At 41.4% G+C, this 16,382-nt stretch overlaps 1 protein-coding gene across 2 annotated transcripts in view; it reads right to left on the bottom strand.

Moving 5' to 3' along the window:
• ZC3H12C (zinc finger CCCH-type containing 12C) overlaps positions 1 to 16,382 on the bottom strand; it is a 92,951-nt gene that overhangs the window by 53,761 nt on the left and 22,808 nt on the right. For both annotated transcript variants that reach the window (XM_030331865.1, XM_030331863.1), the window contains exon 2: positions 997 to 1,748. In XM_030331865.1, coding sequence (XP_030187725.1) covers positions 997 to 1,676 — 680 coding nt within the window. In that variant the 5' untranslated portion in view covers positions 1,677 to 1,748. The remainder of the gene's footprint in view (positions 1 to 996; positions 1,749 to 16,382) is intronic.

Here is a 16,382-nt window from a genome sequence, read left to right as displayed (position 1 = left end):
TCTAATAAGTTCTGCGACGATTCTGTGGTATCCTCAGATCACTTTTTAAGAAACCATGTGTGAAATACTAAGCTCTGTGAAAGAATCAATGCCTTTACACATCTTTATAAGCCTCATAGTGTTCTGAACATTGGGGGTTATTTACTTCATACTAATTGAATTTAGATGCACTTAAAATTTTGAGTTCTTAAAATTCATAGAAAGAATTTCATTAGAAGTTTCGCTTTGGCTTTTTTATCCCCAGCTTGTAAGGAATTATTTTTGAATTTACATTTCTTAAGTGAAACAAAAAAATTTGAAACTCTAACTTTGATTTGTTCCCAAATCAATATAAACAGTTTTCTAAAGGAATTGGTGTTTTCCCCTAGGATTATTTGACTTCACCTAGAAATAGACTGTTTACCTGACTAGATTCCAAAATTGTTGAATATTATCACAGTCAAGTTCTTCGTTTAAAACTAGTGGCCAACACTCAACCAGGAATATGCATGGATTTCTACGCCATAGTAATTTAGCCGGATGAGGAACAAAAAGACATGTATCTGGGGAAAGAGGGTCTGTATCTAAGGATGAACGGGAGGAGAACTGGCAGAGCCCCCTGGCAGCTGGGAGGAAGAAAAGTGAAAGAGATGCAATTCCAAATATGTAAGCTAGGGGAACCTGGGTGGCTCAGCCGCTTGAGCGGCCGACCTTAGCCTAGGTCGTGATCTCCTGGTTCACAAGTTCAAGCCCCACGTCAGTCTCTGTGCTGACAGCTCAGAGCCTGGAGCCTGCTTTGGATTCTGTGTCCCCCACTCTCTGCCCCTCCCCTGCTCTCTCTGTCTCTCTCTCAAAAATAAATAAAAACATTAAACATTTTTCAAAAAATACATAAGCTAATGTGGGGATGCAGAATAACCTTGACTTCAGTGACTATTAGAAGAGAAATTGGTCACGACACTAGGAACACCTCTCAAAGATGGTTCAGTAGTACCCAGTGAAGACTTTGGCACTTACCTCATGGCCACATTGCTGCCATCGATGACTACGGGTCTCAGGTTCTCCCCGTCATCCGCCACGAGCTCTTGCATCGGAGAGTCCGACCGCTGAGACTCCAGGGAAGGCGCTTCCCGCGTTAGACTGTTGACCGTACTAACCGTCTGTTCGGCCTCACTTTTGTTTCCAAGCTTGACGAGCTCTCCCAAGATGTCATTGATTAAAGCATCGGTACCGAGTTTATTGAGCACAAGCTGAACCTGTTCTTCAGAATAGCCTAACTTCAGTGCAAACTCTAGTTTCGTTTGGTATTCTCGCACCACATCGGGGGGTTTCTTCACTTCCTTGGAGGTAGTCTGGGACTCCTCAGGTTTAAAGTCTTGCAAAATGTCACTGCGTTTGAGTATGTGAGGCTCTAAGCAGGGAGACCTACACAGTTGTCTGTGAGTCTTGGTTAATAAGCATGGCTCTGCTGAAATGCTTCTCAACTGGTCTGACTCGTTATCGGAATTTGTGCTTTCTTCAGAGTCACCAGAGCTCACATTCTCTTCAGACACCTCTTTCTCTTCCTTCCCGGAATTAACCTTATCCATTGTTGGCTTTTCCACCATTGACCAAGGTACAGATGTACTTAAATGTGGGTCAGTGCTCTCCACATAAAGGTGGCCTAGGTCATGCCCCAGATGATCCTTCAAGCCCATGAAGCTGTTATGTGTACTTGACTCCACTTTGCTATTTTTTCTGTATTCCTGAATGCAAAGCACCCCGTATTCCTAGAGAAAAAATGTAAAATATTTAGAATCTCTTATGTACAGTTTCATTCCTGTTTCAGTGAAGAAGTTGAAAGATTATTTATTACCAAACTATACCGAATACCTACTTTGCAGTTACCTACGTCTTCTCATCCCGCGGAACACCTTTGCCCCAAGATGGCATCATGCCCCGTTTTTCAGATGAAGAAGTTAGGAATTAGAATGCCATGCGATCCCTCTGAGGCGACAAAGAAAATAACCAGTGGAACTGGATTTTTTTTCACCCAGTTTTGCCCGACTCCCAAACCCATGCTTCGCCCACTCTGTCATGATGCTTCTCGACCATTACGGAAGAGACCTTTCCACTGTCAGAAAGGCCAATGTTTCCAGAGCGACACCTAGAACATTACCCAAAAGCATGTTTTAGATATACCAGGATAGGTTGTGTACAAGTTCTCTAAAAGAGTTCATAAACATTTGTAAAGATTAAAGAGAAAGCCATACGGAGAGAAAGGAAAACATTAACTTTACTGTAATTGAAAAATTGACGTTAATGTGGATCAAGCTTAACAACAACCTAAAGACATTTCAAAAAAAATTTTAGGGGTGTGCTGTAAAAGCACAATTGTACAACGGCCAACAAAGAATGAAATAATTACAGAGTGAATTCTACTCCGTTTAGGAGATGAACAGTTTTGTCCTAACAATCTTTATTTTGTGACTGCTGAACATAGTAACGAATACAAATCTTAATGATACGCCACCCTTACTGTCAAGGACACTACCATCTACTTCACTCCAGGGGAAAAGAGCTCTTTTTTATTCTGTGCACATTGCTAGAAAGTGCAGAAATGAAATCGTTCTCATAAAATTAGCAGCATACAGTTAAGTACACTGACCGTTATCTTAATTTCCTGCATTTTACAGAAGAAAATATCTCTCTGTATTATATCAGATAATTAGTTCACCATTATCTACGTTTCTCGAAAAAGTCATCCTTTCTGCTACTCCCTCCCCTGCCACCCCCAGGAATGCCTTGCTGTTTAAAATGCTTTTGCTGTTTTACTAGTTTTCCTTAAAGTCTATTGGGAATCATTGTTATTTCTCTACCAGGAACAGGTTAGCAAAATAAAATTATCTGTTCTTGTGCTTCAGTGCAAGGGCTGTAAATTTACTTATTAAGGCAATTCCAGTGTTCCATCTGGGGAGATTAGTAAGGCAGGGGTAGCTGAATTTGAGACTGTCATAAAACACCTATTTAAGTAATCTAAAAAAGAAAATTGTAAAAAACATTTTATTCTAAAGCTCTTCAACATCTTATTTACACTAGAAAGGAGCTATTATATAAATGTTAAGAGAAAAATGCTAAGTGTTCTTCTAAGAAGTCAAACATCTGAATGCATACTTGGTGAACTTATTAGAGAGTGAAGTATTTCCACATAATGAAATAAATTCTATTAAGTATGGTAAATACTAGAGAACAGAACATGGAATCTTTAGCTTGATAACCACACACTTAACATTTCTTCCGTGTGGAACTCCTACACACTTCTACAGGAGTTTCTTCGGGTTTTATCCCTGGAGAAGACAGATAACGCTGTTCTATTAATAGAGCGTTCATTAGTCTTAAAGGAACATCAAGTTCTCCTGGCCTGGGACGGCACAACTGATAAAAAGAGACACTCTTTAGGAGAGCTCTGAGCCGTATCTATTTCATTTTTTTCCTATTAATATGGATATGCACGAGCCCAATTATTTAGAATTAAAGGAAGGGATTCTGAAAGCACATCTTTACACCCAGTGATTTATTAACTACTGTAATATACTGACACCATAATGCAAGTAACAAATCACAACAGAATCCTAATGAAGGGATACAGTTAAAAGAAAAATCTGCACCGTGGCCTTCGCAGAGCTCCCACCAAAAGTATCTCGAACAAGGAAAACCCTATTGGAAGCTGGGCTGCCTGGCAACCAGAAGCTGGTTGCTAAGCTGCACTCTTTTAACATGCCATCATGAATGCTAGCACAGTCAAAGAATAATTTGGTATGAACAAAAGCCTATAAAAGAGACTGGGACTTAAGTGCGTCTGGTTTACCCTCCGAAACAATGCAGCTGCCAGGCCAATCTGGAAGCTCCCACATCATTGTTCCGTAAACCCCGCAATCTGTTCTGACTGCAGGAAGTGTATTTAATGGGCCACGCTGCTGATCGCCCCCGAAAAGTTTGGGTTCTGCACAAGCGCTGTTGTGGGATAATTCTTCATGGTAATGACTCACTGACCCGATCCCCTACTTGAAGTAGGAGATATTATTTTAATATTGAGCAGTAGTGTCCTCCTTTGGGACAGTTTCAGAAAAGATGAATACTTTATCAAAAACACAGCCACTGGGGAACAGGGAAATGAAATGTTATGTTTAAGGAGTAAGTGAAATTATTCTGAATTTTCCCATTTTCCAAAGAAATGAAACCCAATACTGTAAAGATTTTTAAACCATAAATGATCCACCCTAAACAAATATTTAGGTCTTTCTATATCACTTCAGTCTAATCTAAAAAAGTGTTCATGACACAACGTAAAACTGCTCTACTATTAAATTTTATTCTACAGCTATGATGATAAAATAGGGAGAAAAAATGAGATTGCCAATAGTTTACTTTTTATAATATTAAACCACAGAAAACGCAACTGTATACAAATGTAGTGAATATCACACACCTTTAACTTATAATCACTCATGTGATTTATATATCCTATTTAAATAAAAAGTTTACGATAACCGGGCTAACACGATTTTTAACACTAAGGATAAAAGTAAGCTTGATCTACCCTACTTTTAAAAAAAAACTAACATTTTATTTTGTTAGGCAAAACAGCTTTTTCTTTTCAAATAGTCTCACTGAACCTTTTTTTCCACAGTGACAGGCCTCTCTCTTCATGTTCCATATTTCAACTGGTTACTTCAGAATTTTCCAACGTCATCTTCCCTAAACAAGCAGTTAAATAATTTTTAGTTCCTGTCAATCAACAGACTAAATATGAAACAGTAAGAATAAGGGCAAAGGAGTTGTTACCAGGCCTATAAGCCACACAGATTTTCTTCACTACATAATCCAAATCTGAAGCAGCCTTATTTGTACCGATCAAATGGCAAACATTTGGTTTTTAAAACTTTCATCTCTGAAATGCTTCCTGACCCATTCGTAATTAGTAAAAGACTGCCCTGACTTAATATGGCAGTTAAAATTTTTTTCACAAATGATCTTGAAATCATTCAATAAAATATTAAAGGCTAGTCTTAAGATTTAAAAGCTGAAAAAATATTTTCATAGGCTGCAGTACTTGTTCATGTCATGTGCAAAACTTAAAGGAATTATTACAAGAAATCTTAGGACAAAGAACAGTAAAGGGTCTTTACTCTTGTTCAGGGCCTTCAAAATTATCAACGTAATGTCGAAAAAGACAGCAAAGACTTCAATACCGTCACATTTCTTATTACATGTAAGACAGAAAATACTTTTCTCCTTAATTGTAAATTGCTTACTAGACTTTTAAGGTTTGCATGTACTCAAATGCAAACATATGTAAACCACCTTTAATCAACTATTAACCAATAAGGCTAATTTCGCCCAGTTCATGAAGAAGCAACGTAGACAAAATTTCACACATAAAACAGGTCAGCGTTTATACTCCCATCATTATCAAAAAACTACAAAAAATATGGCTTAACTTTTAAGCTTTATATCAGGAATCTGTTGTAATTGGCCTTTACACACTATATTCATGAATACAAAAAGCACTGGGCAAAAATATCATGGTCTGAACACAGATTTCTACACTTACAAAGCTATAGCTTCCGTCTAGATACTATCCTGGACACAGAAATAATTTTCTTTGCCAAAGGCCTAATAGATTAAAAATCAAATAATATTATTTGTTGAAAAATAACCAAATTTTCATGCTAATTTTGTAGATGATGAAGTGTAACTATTTTAATTGTCAAAAAGAAACTTTCTATTAGCTGAAAGTAGGTTTATAATAGAACGGTTATTTACTAGAAATGTGTTGTATACACACGAATTCCCCCGTTTGGTGAGATCTTTGAAAGTTCTCATTAGATGACTTGGATAATCCTTCACCTCAAATCCAGTAAAAAAGTTTTTGTTTTTGTTTTTATTCTAAAGAGCCTCACAGATCCGGAATATTAGACCACAAAGTTGTTAAATCAATTTATTTGTTTGTAATGTAAAGTTACAATGCCATAAAGTGGGTTCTGGTTGTTATCCAAATGGTAATACTATGAGAACAATGAAAATAAAATAATGAATATGTAATAAATACCTACTGCTGTAGTCTCTGTGTATTTAATTACCATTGTATTTCAGTGAGTGCTGTTGTCCGCATCCCTCTAGCTAACAAAGGAAGGATGTCCCTTTGAACAGATTGGTTAATGCTCTGGGGCAGCAGATGTCTACTAGAACTGCAGGAGACCAGCAACTGGTGGCCTGCCCATCTTCTGAAAACTTTCAATAGACTCCTGCATATGTTCACACAATAGGGCATGTGGTAGAAAGGAAAACCTCTTTTTAACCCTTTATGCTCTCTCTTTCCCTCCCAACTGATAGATGAAAGTCTTTGTCTCCTCCTCTTTTCCCCATTACACAACTCGTGAAAGCAATAGTTATGGGAACGACATCTTCAGCCTAATGTTTGAAACCACTGCAGGGAAAAAGAGATGGGAGAAATCAGGACTCTATGTTACTATCAAAAACCGCTGACAGAGCAGGTGAACACTTAGTCCTTGTATTTACAGCAAGCTGTCTGAAACATCTACCTGTGCATCGGTCCATCTCCCCAAGCTAGATTTTTACGACAGTAGGAAAATCGATCATATCTTACTATCAGCTTAGAGCACCTAAGTCTGACAGTGACACTTTAAGGAACCTAAGAATGTGACAAGATAAACTCCTAATTCGTTGTTTGTCAAAATATCAGAACATGTGATCATCACTTATCTTTAAGTACCAAATGATCACGTGCCGTGCGCAGCGCCTTGCAAACGTTCACGAGGCTGTAATGACTGATCGGACTCCAGAAGATAAACCTGTAAAAGATCTGCTGCACGTATTTTACGGAGAGAATGATCTTGTATTTTGGCACTCCGTAATAATTTGTAGGCTTTCGTTTGAGGCGTATCCTCTCTTCTACAAAGTTCAAGTCAATACTCTCGGTATTTAGCCAAGTTGAACTTGGGAGGCAGGCATTAAGCAGCGCAGATACTCACGGCGGCAGGAAAATACAAAGACGTTTCTGCAGCAGCTTCAGCGGGAACTCCTTAACACAGTGGTAGCCGCAGACGTGCAGGCAGCCAGGAAGAACAATGAATGGTTGGACAGATGCAATGGCAATGTCTTGGCTGAACCGATTACCGAGTGGAGGGACAGCCAATCACGGCGCGGGAGCTCACAATTAGTTGGGCAGATGCGGGCCAAGCTCGGCTCCCTGCCTCAGGTTCGCAGGTTCCTACGATAAGCGAGTTGATGTCATTCCCGGGGCCTGCCCCGGGCAGCGTGTGTATTAACGAGGGGTGTGCGGGCAACAATAGGCCAGACAAAGGCCACTCGCCGGCAGCTGCTCTTTGGGAGCCGAGTCATTAGGCAGCAGGCTGCCAACAAGAAACACCTGGCTTGGGCGGCCTTCGGCTTTTCCTCCTTGCTTTTCATGCACCAAACAAAGAAACCAATTCTATTTTCAAGTAGTCAGAGTTGCATGTTTCCAAAAAGTTGAGGCTCCACTCCAGTCTATTAGCTTTGGGGTTTTGAGAAATAAAGAAAATGAAGTGTGTCAAAGCAGCGATTCCCTACTGCAGTAATCCCTTTCTTTAATAAATGAGTGACTAGTGAAATGAGACAGAAGGCTACAGTCAAACGATTTCCCTGGAAACACTGGGAAATCCAAAATATTTTTAGGTATTGGTTCGTTTGTTGCAAGGCAATAAAAAGACAAAAAAGGGAGGGGGAGCGATAAGAGCTTACAAACAGAATTTTAAAAAGTGAGTTCACTAGTCCTGTAGTGTGGGAAGACGAAACGAGTGTGGTCCAACTGTGTGCCAAATGTGTCATCCAAACTGTACATTTAGACAAAACTGCTTACGTTCAGCCTAAAATCGCCAGCACGGCTCACCTTACACATGTGCAACGCCACGTAAAACTCTTTTATTACGGATTCCACTCACCCGTCTCATTAAATAAAAGCTTTCGTTATGTTCTAATATACAACATTATTATACCTGTTAAAGGGATTTGTATTTCAGCTCAAATTCCAGCTCAGGAACAAGTTAACTTTATGAAGAAGAAATATGGGGGGAAGAATGACCAAAATGGACCTCCTCAGGGAGGAAGCTTGTTACCCCAGATTTATTTCCAACTTCCAGAATGCAGTACTTACAATGCTACCACTACTTGCTTTTGAGGGCTGCAGTTTCATCCTGAGTGGCCTCAATTAAAGAAGTTCGACCAAAATTTACAACCCCTCAGGTGTTGTGAAAATACTCCCCCCGCTAAAGGAAACCTACCTCCGACGCACCACCTACTTTTGTGAGCTCGCGCACACAAGCACGCACCCACTTTTCACTCTCCTCCAGGTAAAGCAGGAGCTGCTACTAAAATTCGACTTTCTGATACAGGCTGAATTATGCACAGCCTAGGATTTATCATTGTGTCATTATGAGAGCCAAGATGTAAAATTTGGCTAAAGCACCCCTAATGATAGAAACCAATCACAAATACTGGAGCTACTCTCCGTTAGGGTCATTTGTAAATACTTGGGGGAAAAGTGCCAGTTGGGACTCCTGGCCATGCCCTTACTGTGTCCACTCAAGTGTCAATGAGATTTTCTCTATTTACAACCCAAGAGGAAGGCCTACTCCATACAGTTACAAATTTTCAGTTATCTCACTGAAGAAAACATTTCTTATGCCTACCAGAAGCCTGAAAAAGTCCTGTTATCAGAAATAAAATAAAAACACAGAGTATACTTTAGATCACTGTCTATATTTTTTCTCCAAAGAGTTTACTATTTTATTAAGGTATATCATTCCCAAATGTTAGAAAAGTTCAAAATCTGTGGAAATATTTTCTAACTAAATGTAATTATTAGGTCTAAAGCAGAAACCATTCTTTTTCCGCCAAGGGTTATTTACGGTAATGTTTCTGCAGTTAGGTGAGCCTGTGGTCTAATGCTGTAAGCGCATTAAAGATAAAGCATCTCTAACATAGTTTACTGCAAGTTATAAGGTAAATTACACAGAGTTTAGACTTTATGTCTTGGGTAAGCATATGAATGTCACAGAAGCGAAGAAAGTTAAAAAAATTTTTTAAAGTGACATGGTGGTATTTCTCTTTAAAATTTCATGAGCAAAAGGAGTAAGAAACATAAATCAAGGCCACTAGGATGGTTAGCAAATGTACTTCTTTTGGTAAAATGGAGTTTGATTTAGCAAGATAAGAAATAAAAAATATAACACACACGAAAGCAAAGTAGTTACAACTAAACCCTAATAAAACCTAAGCTATGCACTCAGAGAGACAGGTCAATATTTATGAATTCATATTAAAACTTTTTTGTGTGTATAAAAAGGAAACTCTTTAGTATGAATAGAAAGTCCTCTCTTTTCCCCTGGGTTTCCTTTCTTCTCTTTATCCCCTGCTACTATAGTTACTACTTTATAGCTTTAATTCAGGAGGAGGAGGAGGAATCTTCTCACTAATTCCTGCCACTGTGAACACAAAGAATGAGAGAAAACTACCCAAGGGCTCAGCAGGGAGCCTGATCTCTAGCACTGGATTAAGCTTTTTTGCAAACAGCAAATAAAGGCAGTGATCTGAAAAAGCTAATCAGATCCTGCTGGGGTATTTAGACTATCTTGGTTGCTAGTATTGGATAATGTTAAGCACATTAAAACATCTGTAGGTGAAAAGCCCGTCTGGCTTTCTTAGTCATAGGCCCTGCCTGGTCCACTTGCCCCCCCCCCCCCAAAGCCAATACAAACAGCTGCACTGGGCTCTCTCCGGGGCGTCGCAAACCAGGGCTGAGCAGGCCTGCGGCTAAGACAGGAAAAAACAAGGCAGGTGTCATTTGTAATTTGGGGAGCACGCTGAAATCTGTCAATGCCAAGGGGGTGTCTAATGTTAGGACCTTGTTTGCTCAAGTCTGAATGTGAACACGTGGGCTCTGATGCTGATGTCTGGAAATCAATTCTCTTTATCACTGGTGATACAAGCCCGCTTCCCAGTACCTTCCCCCTAATGTGGATTTGTTTCCCAAAGTACACGATCTTCCTTGATCCTAACAGTAACACCATGGAAGTGAAATTACCATGTCACATTTTCCCAACTGTCTCCCAAAGGTTCAAAGGTTCAAATTTCAGCCAAAACTCTTCTCTAATTTTTGAGAATTAAACGAACAAACAAAATAACCAACCTACAAAAACCTAATCTACACACACAGGGTAAGAGAATGAAGCAAAATCAATCAGGTACCAGCATGCGAACGAAAGTGCTCGTGGGCGAGTTTTATTTCTCTTTCATGACAGGGTGAGCTTCTCCCAGAGCCCTCAGCTCTTTGCAGTGTTCCTGTAGCCCTGGTTCTGCCACTGAGGCTGCTGTCAACATCCAAGGCAGCGGTGGCTTGAGGGCACATCAGCCTCTCTGTGATGAGAGGTCTTTTCCTGGCGTCTCCTGCTCTGGCTTCAACTTCCCAACTACAGTGGCCTCCTTGGGTACACCACTCCATCTGGCCTCTGCCTCCTCACTGGAGGAGGACTGATCTGGTGGGGGAGGCTGGGAAGAAGAATTTTGTAAGCAAAGCCCCGGCCCTTTCCTCTGCCCTCTTCCTTGGGCATCTGCCCACGGACACAGCACACGGCTGCCTTGCTCCCCAGCACTGCCCCAGACTGGGTGGTTAAAGCTTTCTAGTCTGGACGTTCAAGGTTATCAAGCCCTCCAAGCTGGGCTCTGCCATGGTTCCACCAAAAAAAAGGCTATTTTGATGTCCATCTGTCTGGCTCCTTTGTCTATTTCTCACTTGGTTCAGAACTAAGGCAGGAAAAACCGCCCCTCAAACAACATTCAACAGAAGCTTTTGCTATCAAGAGCTATTAAGGGGAACAAAAAATGGTATGAAGACTTAGGTAAATTAACTCTGGTCAGACTACAGTTAAAACACATATAATGGGAAAGTTTTTTTAAAAAAGAAAAAATTCTGCGACACCTGGGTGGCTCAGTTGGTTAAGCATCTGACTCTTGATTTCGGCACAGGTCATGATCTCACGGTTTATGAGACTGAGCCCTGTACTGGGCTCCACACTGTCAGTGTGGATTCTTGGGATTCTCTCTCTGCCTCTCCCTCCCATATGCACAGGCATGCTCGCTCTCAGAATAAACTTAAAAAAAAAGTTCTACAGAAGAAAAAGTCCTGTAATAAGAGGGAAGATAAGGGGCGCCTGAGCGGCTCAGTCAGTTAACCTTCCAACTTCGGCTCAGGTCGTGATCTTGCAGTTTGTGGGTCCGAGCCCCTTGTCAGGCTCTGTGCTGACAGCTAGGAGCCTGAAGCCTGCTTTGGATTCTGTGTCTCCTGCTCTCTGCCCCTCCCTCCCTCCCTCATGCTCTGTCTCTCTCTCTCTCTCTCTCTCAAAAATGAGTGTTAAAATTTTTTTAAAAGAGGGAAGATAATGTCCCTCAATATCAAAATTCTAAGGGTCTGACAATCTTTCAGTGCTACATCACTAGAGGGTTCAGAGACAAATAGCAAATACACAAAAAAACAGTTATTCTTCCCAGTAGACTAAAAGCAAAATTTTCTGCAGTCATTTTAAGTGACAACATACTCCACAGTGTAAGGCTTCAATTATTTCCCAGTATTAACTTCTTATTCAGTATTTTCGAAAATTCATTAAGCAGTAAGTCTTTAAAAAGATGCTCTTCGGGGTGCCTGGGTGCCTTACTCGGTTAGGTGTCCGACTTCGGCTCAGGTCATGATCTCACGGTTTGTGAGTTTGAGCCCTGTATAGGGCTCTGTACTGACAGCTGAGAGCCTGAAGCCTGCTTCGGATTCTGTGTCTCCCTCTCTCTCTGCCCCTCCCCCACTCGCACGCTCTCTCGCTCTCTCTCAAAGATGAATAGAAAAAAAAACTTTAAGATGATCTTCAATTCTTATCAAACTTGTAAATAATCAAGGAACAAGGAATTTTAGAAAAGCTCAGTGAATACAAATGACATCCTGAATGCTCACATCACAGGTTCCTAAAGCGGCTAATGTAAAAGGGAGTAAAGGGAGAGAAAATTCATGGGCATAAAAGGCCATAAATGATTTTAAAAGAGGTAGAAATCACCTGATATCATCCATATTAAAATACACAATTACACTAAATATAACTGAAACTCTCAAGAAAAGCTGACCCAAAGTGTGTAATTTTATATAAAATACAGGTAAGACATTCTCCGAATTAGGACAACCTGATGACACCTTACCTCTTACAGTAGTGACAATATTTGCAACCTCATTATCAAAGCCTAGTCAGAACTGTTCTCTCCTGATGCTGTGGGGGCCCCTATCGGCCACTGTCTCTGCCGTTACACCCGCTCCACCCACTGTGTACTCGTTCATGTACACCACGGTCCCTGCAGCCTGTGCATCCCAGTGGAGGACGGACATGGGTCTGGTTCTTTAGGTGTTAAATAATTCCATGCAGCAAACTAATTCAAACACTGCTTGGTCAAGAGCATTGTTGAAAAGTGAGACTGACAGAGTCAGGCTATAAAGAATAACTATCAGACAGAATTAAAAGAAAGCTCTGTCATGAGGTTTGATCTTACGAATGGCCCAGAAGAGTGTGTAAGAGTGAACGGAGTAGAAAGGAACTGGGGAGAGAAAAGCATGGGATGCAGAAAATGACACAAAAGTAACTACAAACCAACTATGGCCCAACCAAAGTTCTTTATTAAGAATTCCATTGAAATTCTCATTAATAGTCATGATAGAAATAGTTCCTGACATGCCAATTCTTCTAAGACGGGAACATGAAATGCTGGAGCTAGTGCCCTGTAAGGCCCTCACGCCAGTGATTTCAAGTACTGCACTACTCACTTTAGCCAACTGTCCTGGTATTCAAGAAACTGAACAAGACGGAGAGGCTAGCCAACCGAACGGTTGTGTTAGACGCTGCCGAGCGAAATCGGCACAGGAGTTCATAACATTTTTCTCTACAGAGTTCTATTCCATAAGAGAGAGATGTAATCATTTAGATACTAAATTTAGATTTCTGAGCCTCCCTGACAAGACTCCTCCATACCAATCACCATATACTATAAGAAGTTAAATTTAGAATGTGAATCACCCTCAACAGCTGCCAACAGCGTCTGTCAACTCTAGCACGGCAGGGACTCCTGGGGTCTTGCTGATGGATCCCCCGTACCCCGCCAAGTGCTCCACATACAATAGGCACTCAAGACATATGCGATAAAGAACTGATAGCATTTCAATACCTGGGTCAAAATCCCTTTTCCAGATTGATTTGATCTTCCCGTCACATAACCTATATTCTTCCCAAACACGAGTTTAAGTGCTTTAAATAAAGCAATGATTCTTTCAATTTGGTTGCACACTAGAACCATCTGGGGAGTTTTAAAAGATATGGATGCCAGAATCTCATGCCTAGAGAGGTTAGTTGTTTATTTATTTTGAACTGGCGATAGCCCAGGTGCATCTAATGGGTACCCAAGTTTAAAATGGCTAGTGACTTACAGGTTTTTTCTTCTAAAACACCTTTTCTTTACAGCTTCACGTGTTAAAATCCTACCCATTACTACTGAAGATTCAGCTAAGCCCCAAATCTGCAGAAACCTTCCTGGAACACAGTTAAATTTATCTTTGGAGGACTTGAGTTTTGCACAGGGCCTGGCCTATGGCCAGGACTTGATAAATGTTTGAGCGGTAGATCATTCCAGGAGCAGAGCACAGAGAAACACAATACATATTTATTGAAAGACTGATGTACAGGTGGTCCTCGTTACTGGCAGATTCTGTGTTTGCAAATCTGCCTCGTGGTAAAGAAATATTGTTCCCTCCAAATTCATACTCGTTCAAAGCCGTTGGCGGGCCTGTGTGAGGAGAGGTGGAAAATCGGAGTTGCCTGAGGCACATTCCAGCTGAGGCTGAACTTAGTGAGGCTGTGCCTCTTCCTTCAAGCTCTCTACTGTCAACATGGCTGCTGAAAAGTACTATTTACTGCTGGGTCTTCTGCATCTTGTGCTTTTGTTGGATTTGCAGTTTAAATGGCTCTCCAGCCCGGCGCTCAAGCGCTGTCCAGTGTCCTGAAGCGCAGGAAGGCCTTGCATATAAAGCACGCGCCCCAGGTAGGCCCGACCTCAAGCGCTGCTGGCCGTGGGGTTGGTGTGGGTGAACGAACCAACACTATATATGAAATAACAAGTCTTTACGGGGCGCCTGGTGCCTCAGTTGGTTGAGCATCTGACTTCAGCTCAGGTCATGATCTCGTGCTCTGGGACTATGAGCCCCACGTCAGGCTCTGTGCTGACAGCTCAGAGCCTGGATGGAGCGGCTTCTGATTCTGGGTCTCCCTCTCTCTCTGCCCCTCTCTCACTCTACTGTGTCTCTCAAAAGTGAATGTTAAAACATTTTTTAAAAAGTCTTTAGGGGCGCCTGGGTGGCGCAGTTGGTTAAGCGTCTGACTTCAGCCAGGTCACGATCTCGCGGTCCGGGAGTTCGAGCCCTGCGTCAGGCTCTGGGCTGATGGCTCAGAGCCTGGAGCTTGTTTCCGATTTTGTGTCTCCCTCTCTCTCTGCCCTTCCCCCGTTCATGCTCTGTCTCTTTCTGTCCCAAAAATAAATAAACGTTGAAAAAAAAAATTTAAAAAGTCTTTAAACAGCAACACACTGGCAACAGGTTTATGTGTTGATTGGTCCATGGAAGTGTTTTGACTGGAGGCTCACAGGAACTTACTCCTCTATTTCCTCTAGGAGCAATGGTTCAGGACTTGCAGCAACTTTACAAAAGTACAATGAAAAACAAGAGCTGAGTGTAACTTCTCCCTCTCCTCAGAAGCTTTAGGACTGGTATTTTTAATGCCAGTTTCACTCAGTAATTGAGCACCTCTGAGGTGCAGGTGCTGGGGATATAGTAGGAATGAAGGAAGCCCCTTTCTCTCCCCGGCTTACTGTGTAGGCCTGGCTGGGGGACAGGGAGAGAATATATACAATACATAAATGTCAGGCGATGGAAAAGGCTATAAAGAAACTTTCAGTCAGGGAAGGCTTCTCTGCTAAGGTGATATTTGCACAGACAGCAAAGAATATGTGCACAGGAAGAGGGAAGGTTTAGTACAAAAGCCTGACAGGAGTGTGTGTTTATGGAACAGCAACATGGCCAGCAGGACGGGTGGCAAGTGAGCAGGGGGAGGACTGAGAAGATGAGGACGGAAAGGGACCCACATAAGAAGCCAGGTCAAGTGGAGCTCTAAAAGGCAGTACCTCACAGACTTTACACAGCATTTGCACCATGACATCTTCAAGATTGTGACTGAGGAAGTCCTGGGCTGGGGTCTGAGATACTGCATCCTAACAAGCTCACAGCTGAGGCCATGGCTGTTGGCCCACTGACCCTACGGTGAGAAGCAAGACTGGAGGTCACACTAAGGCCCTTGGCTTTTAATCTGAGATGGGAGTGATAGGACCCTATTTTTATACTAATGTCCTGTAAACTTGGGCTTACTTACTATCAGTTCTGTTCCACTGATTTTTTCTATTTTCTGTGCCTATACCATATATTAAGACTGTAGACTGCTAGTATATTGGGGACCCTGAATGTGCAAGTCTTCTATCATTACATTTTTAAGCAGGCTTCACGCCCAGCACAGAGCCCAATGGTGGGGCTTGAACTCACGACCCTGAGATCAAGACCTGAGCTGAGATCAAGAGTCAGGGGCTTAACCAACTGAGCCACCAGGTGCCCCAATTACATTTTTTTCTCATTTTCTTATTCTCTTCTTGGCTATTTTTACATGTACATGCAGATACTTTAGAACTGTTTTGACAGATTTAATCAAAAGCTGTTGGTAATTGGAGGGAGAGTGTGCTATAGTAGGACTTGCTTAAAAAGTACTGCTGATTTGTTGAACTGTTGAATCAAGAATGATCTGGTACACACACATATCACTCAGCCATCAAAAGAAATGTGATCTTGCCATTTGCAACAACATGGATGGACCTAGAGAGATTAAGTGAAATAATTCAGAAAAGAAATATACCATAGAATTTCACTTATATATGAAATCTAAAAAACAAAACAATGAACAAAACAGAAATAAACGCGAGATACAGGAAACAAACCGGTGGTTACGAGGGGCAGGGGCAGCGGCGGGGGGGGGGGGGGGGGGAGGGGCAAAAAAAAAAGGGATTAAGCGGTACAAACTTCCAATTACAAAATAAATGAGCCACGGGGATGTAATCCACAGCCTAGGGAGTGGAGTCAAGAATACTGTAATAACTTGTATGGCGACAGTTGGTAATACACTTTTCATGGAATCATCTTGTAATGTATGAACATACTATGATGTACACCTAATATTCATATGATA

Source organism: Lynx canadensis, chromosome D1 (genome assembly GCF_007474595.2).
Source record: "Lynx canadensis isolate LIC74 chromosome D1, mLynCan4.pri.v2, whole genome shotgun sequence".
Classification (NCBI taxonomy): Eukaryota; Metazoa; Chordata; class Mammalia; order Carnivora; family Felidae; genus Lynx; species Lynx canadensis.
Note: the sequence above shows the minus strand (reverse complement) of the source record. Positions and strands in the feature narration are given on the sequence as shown.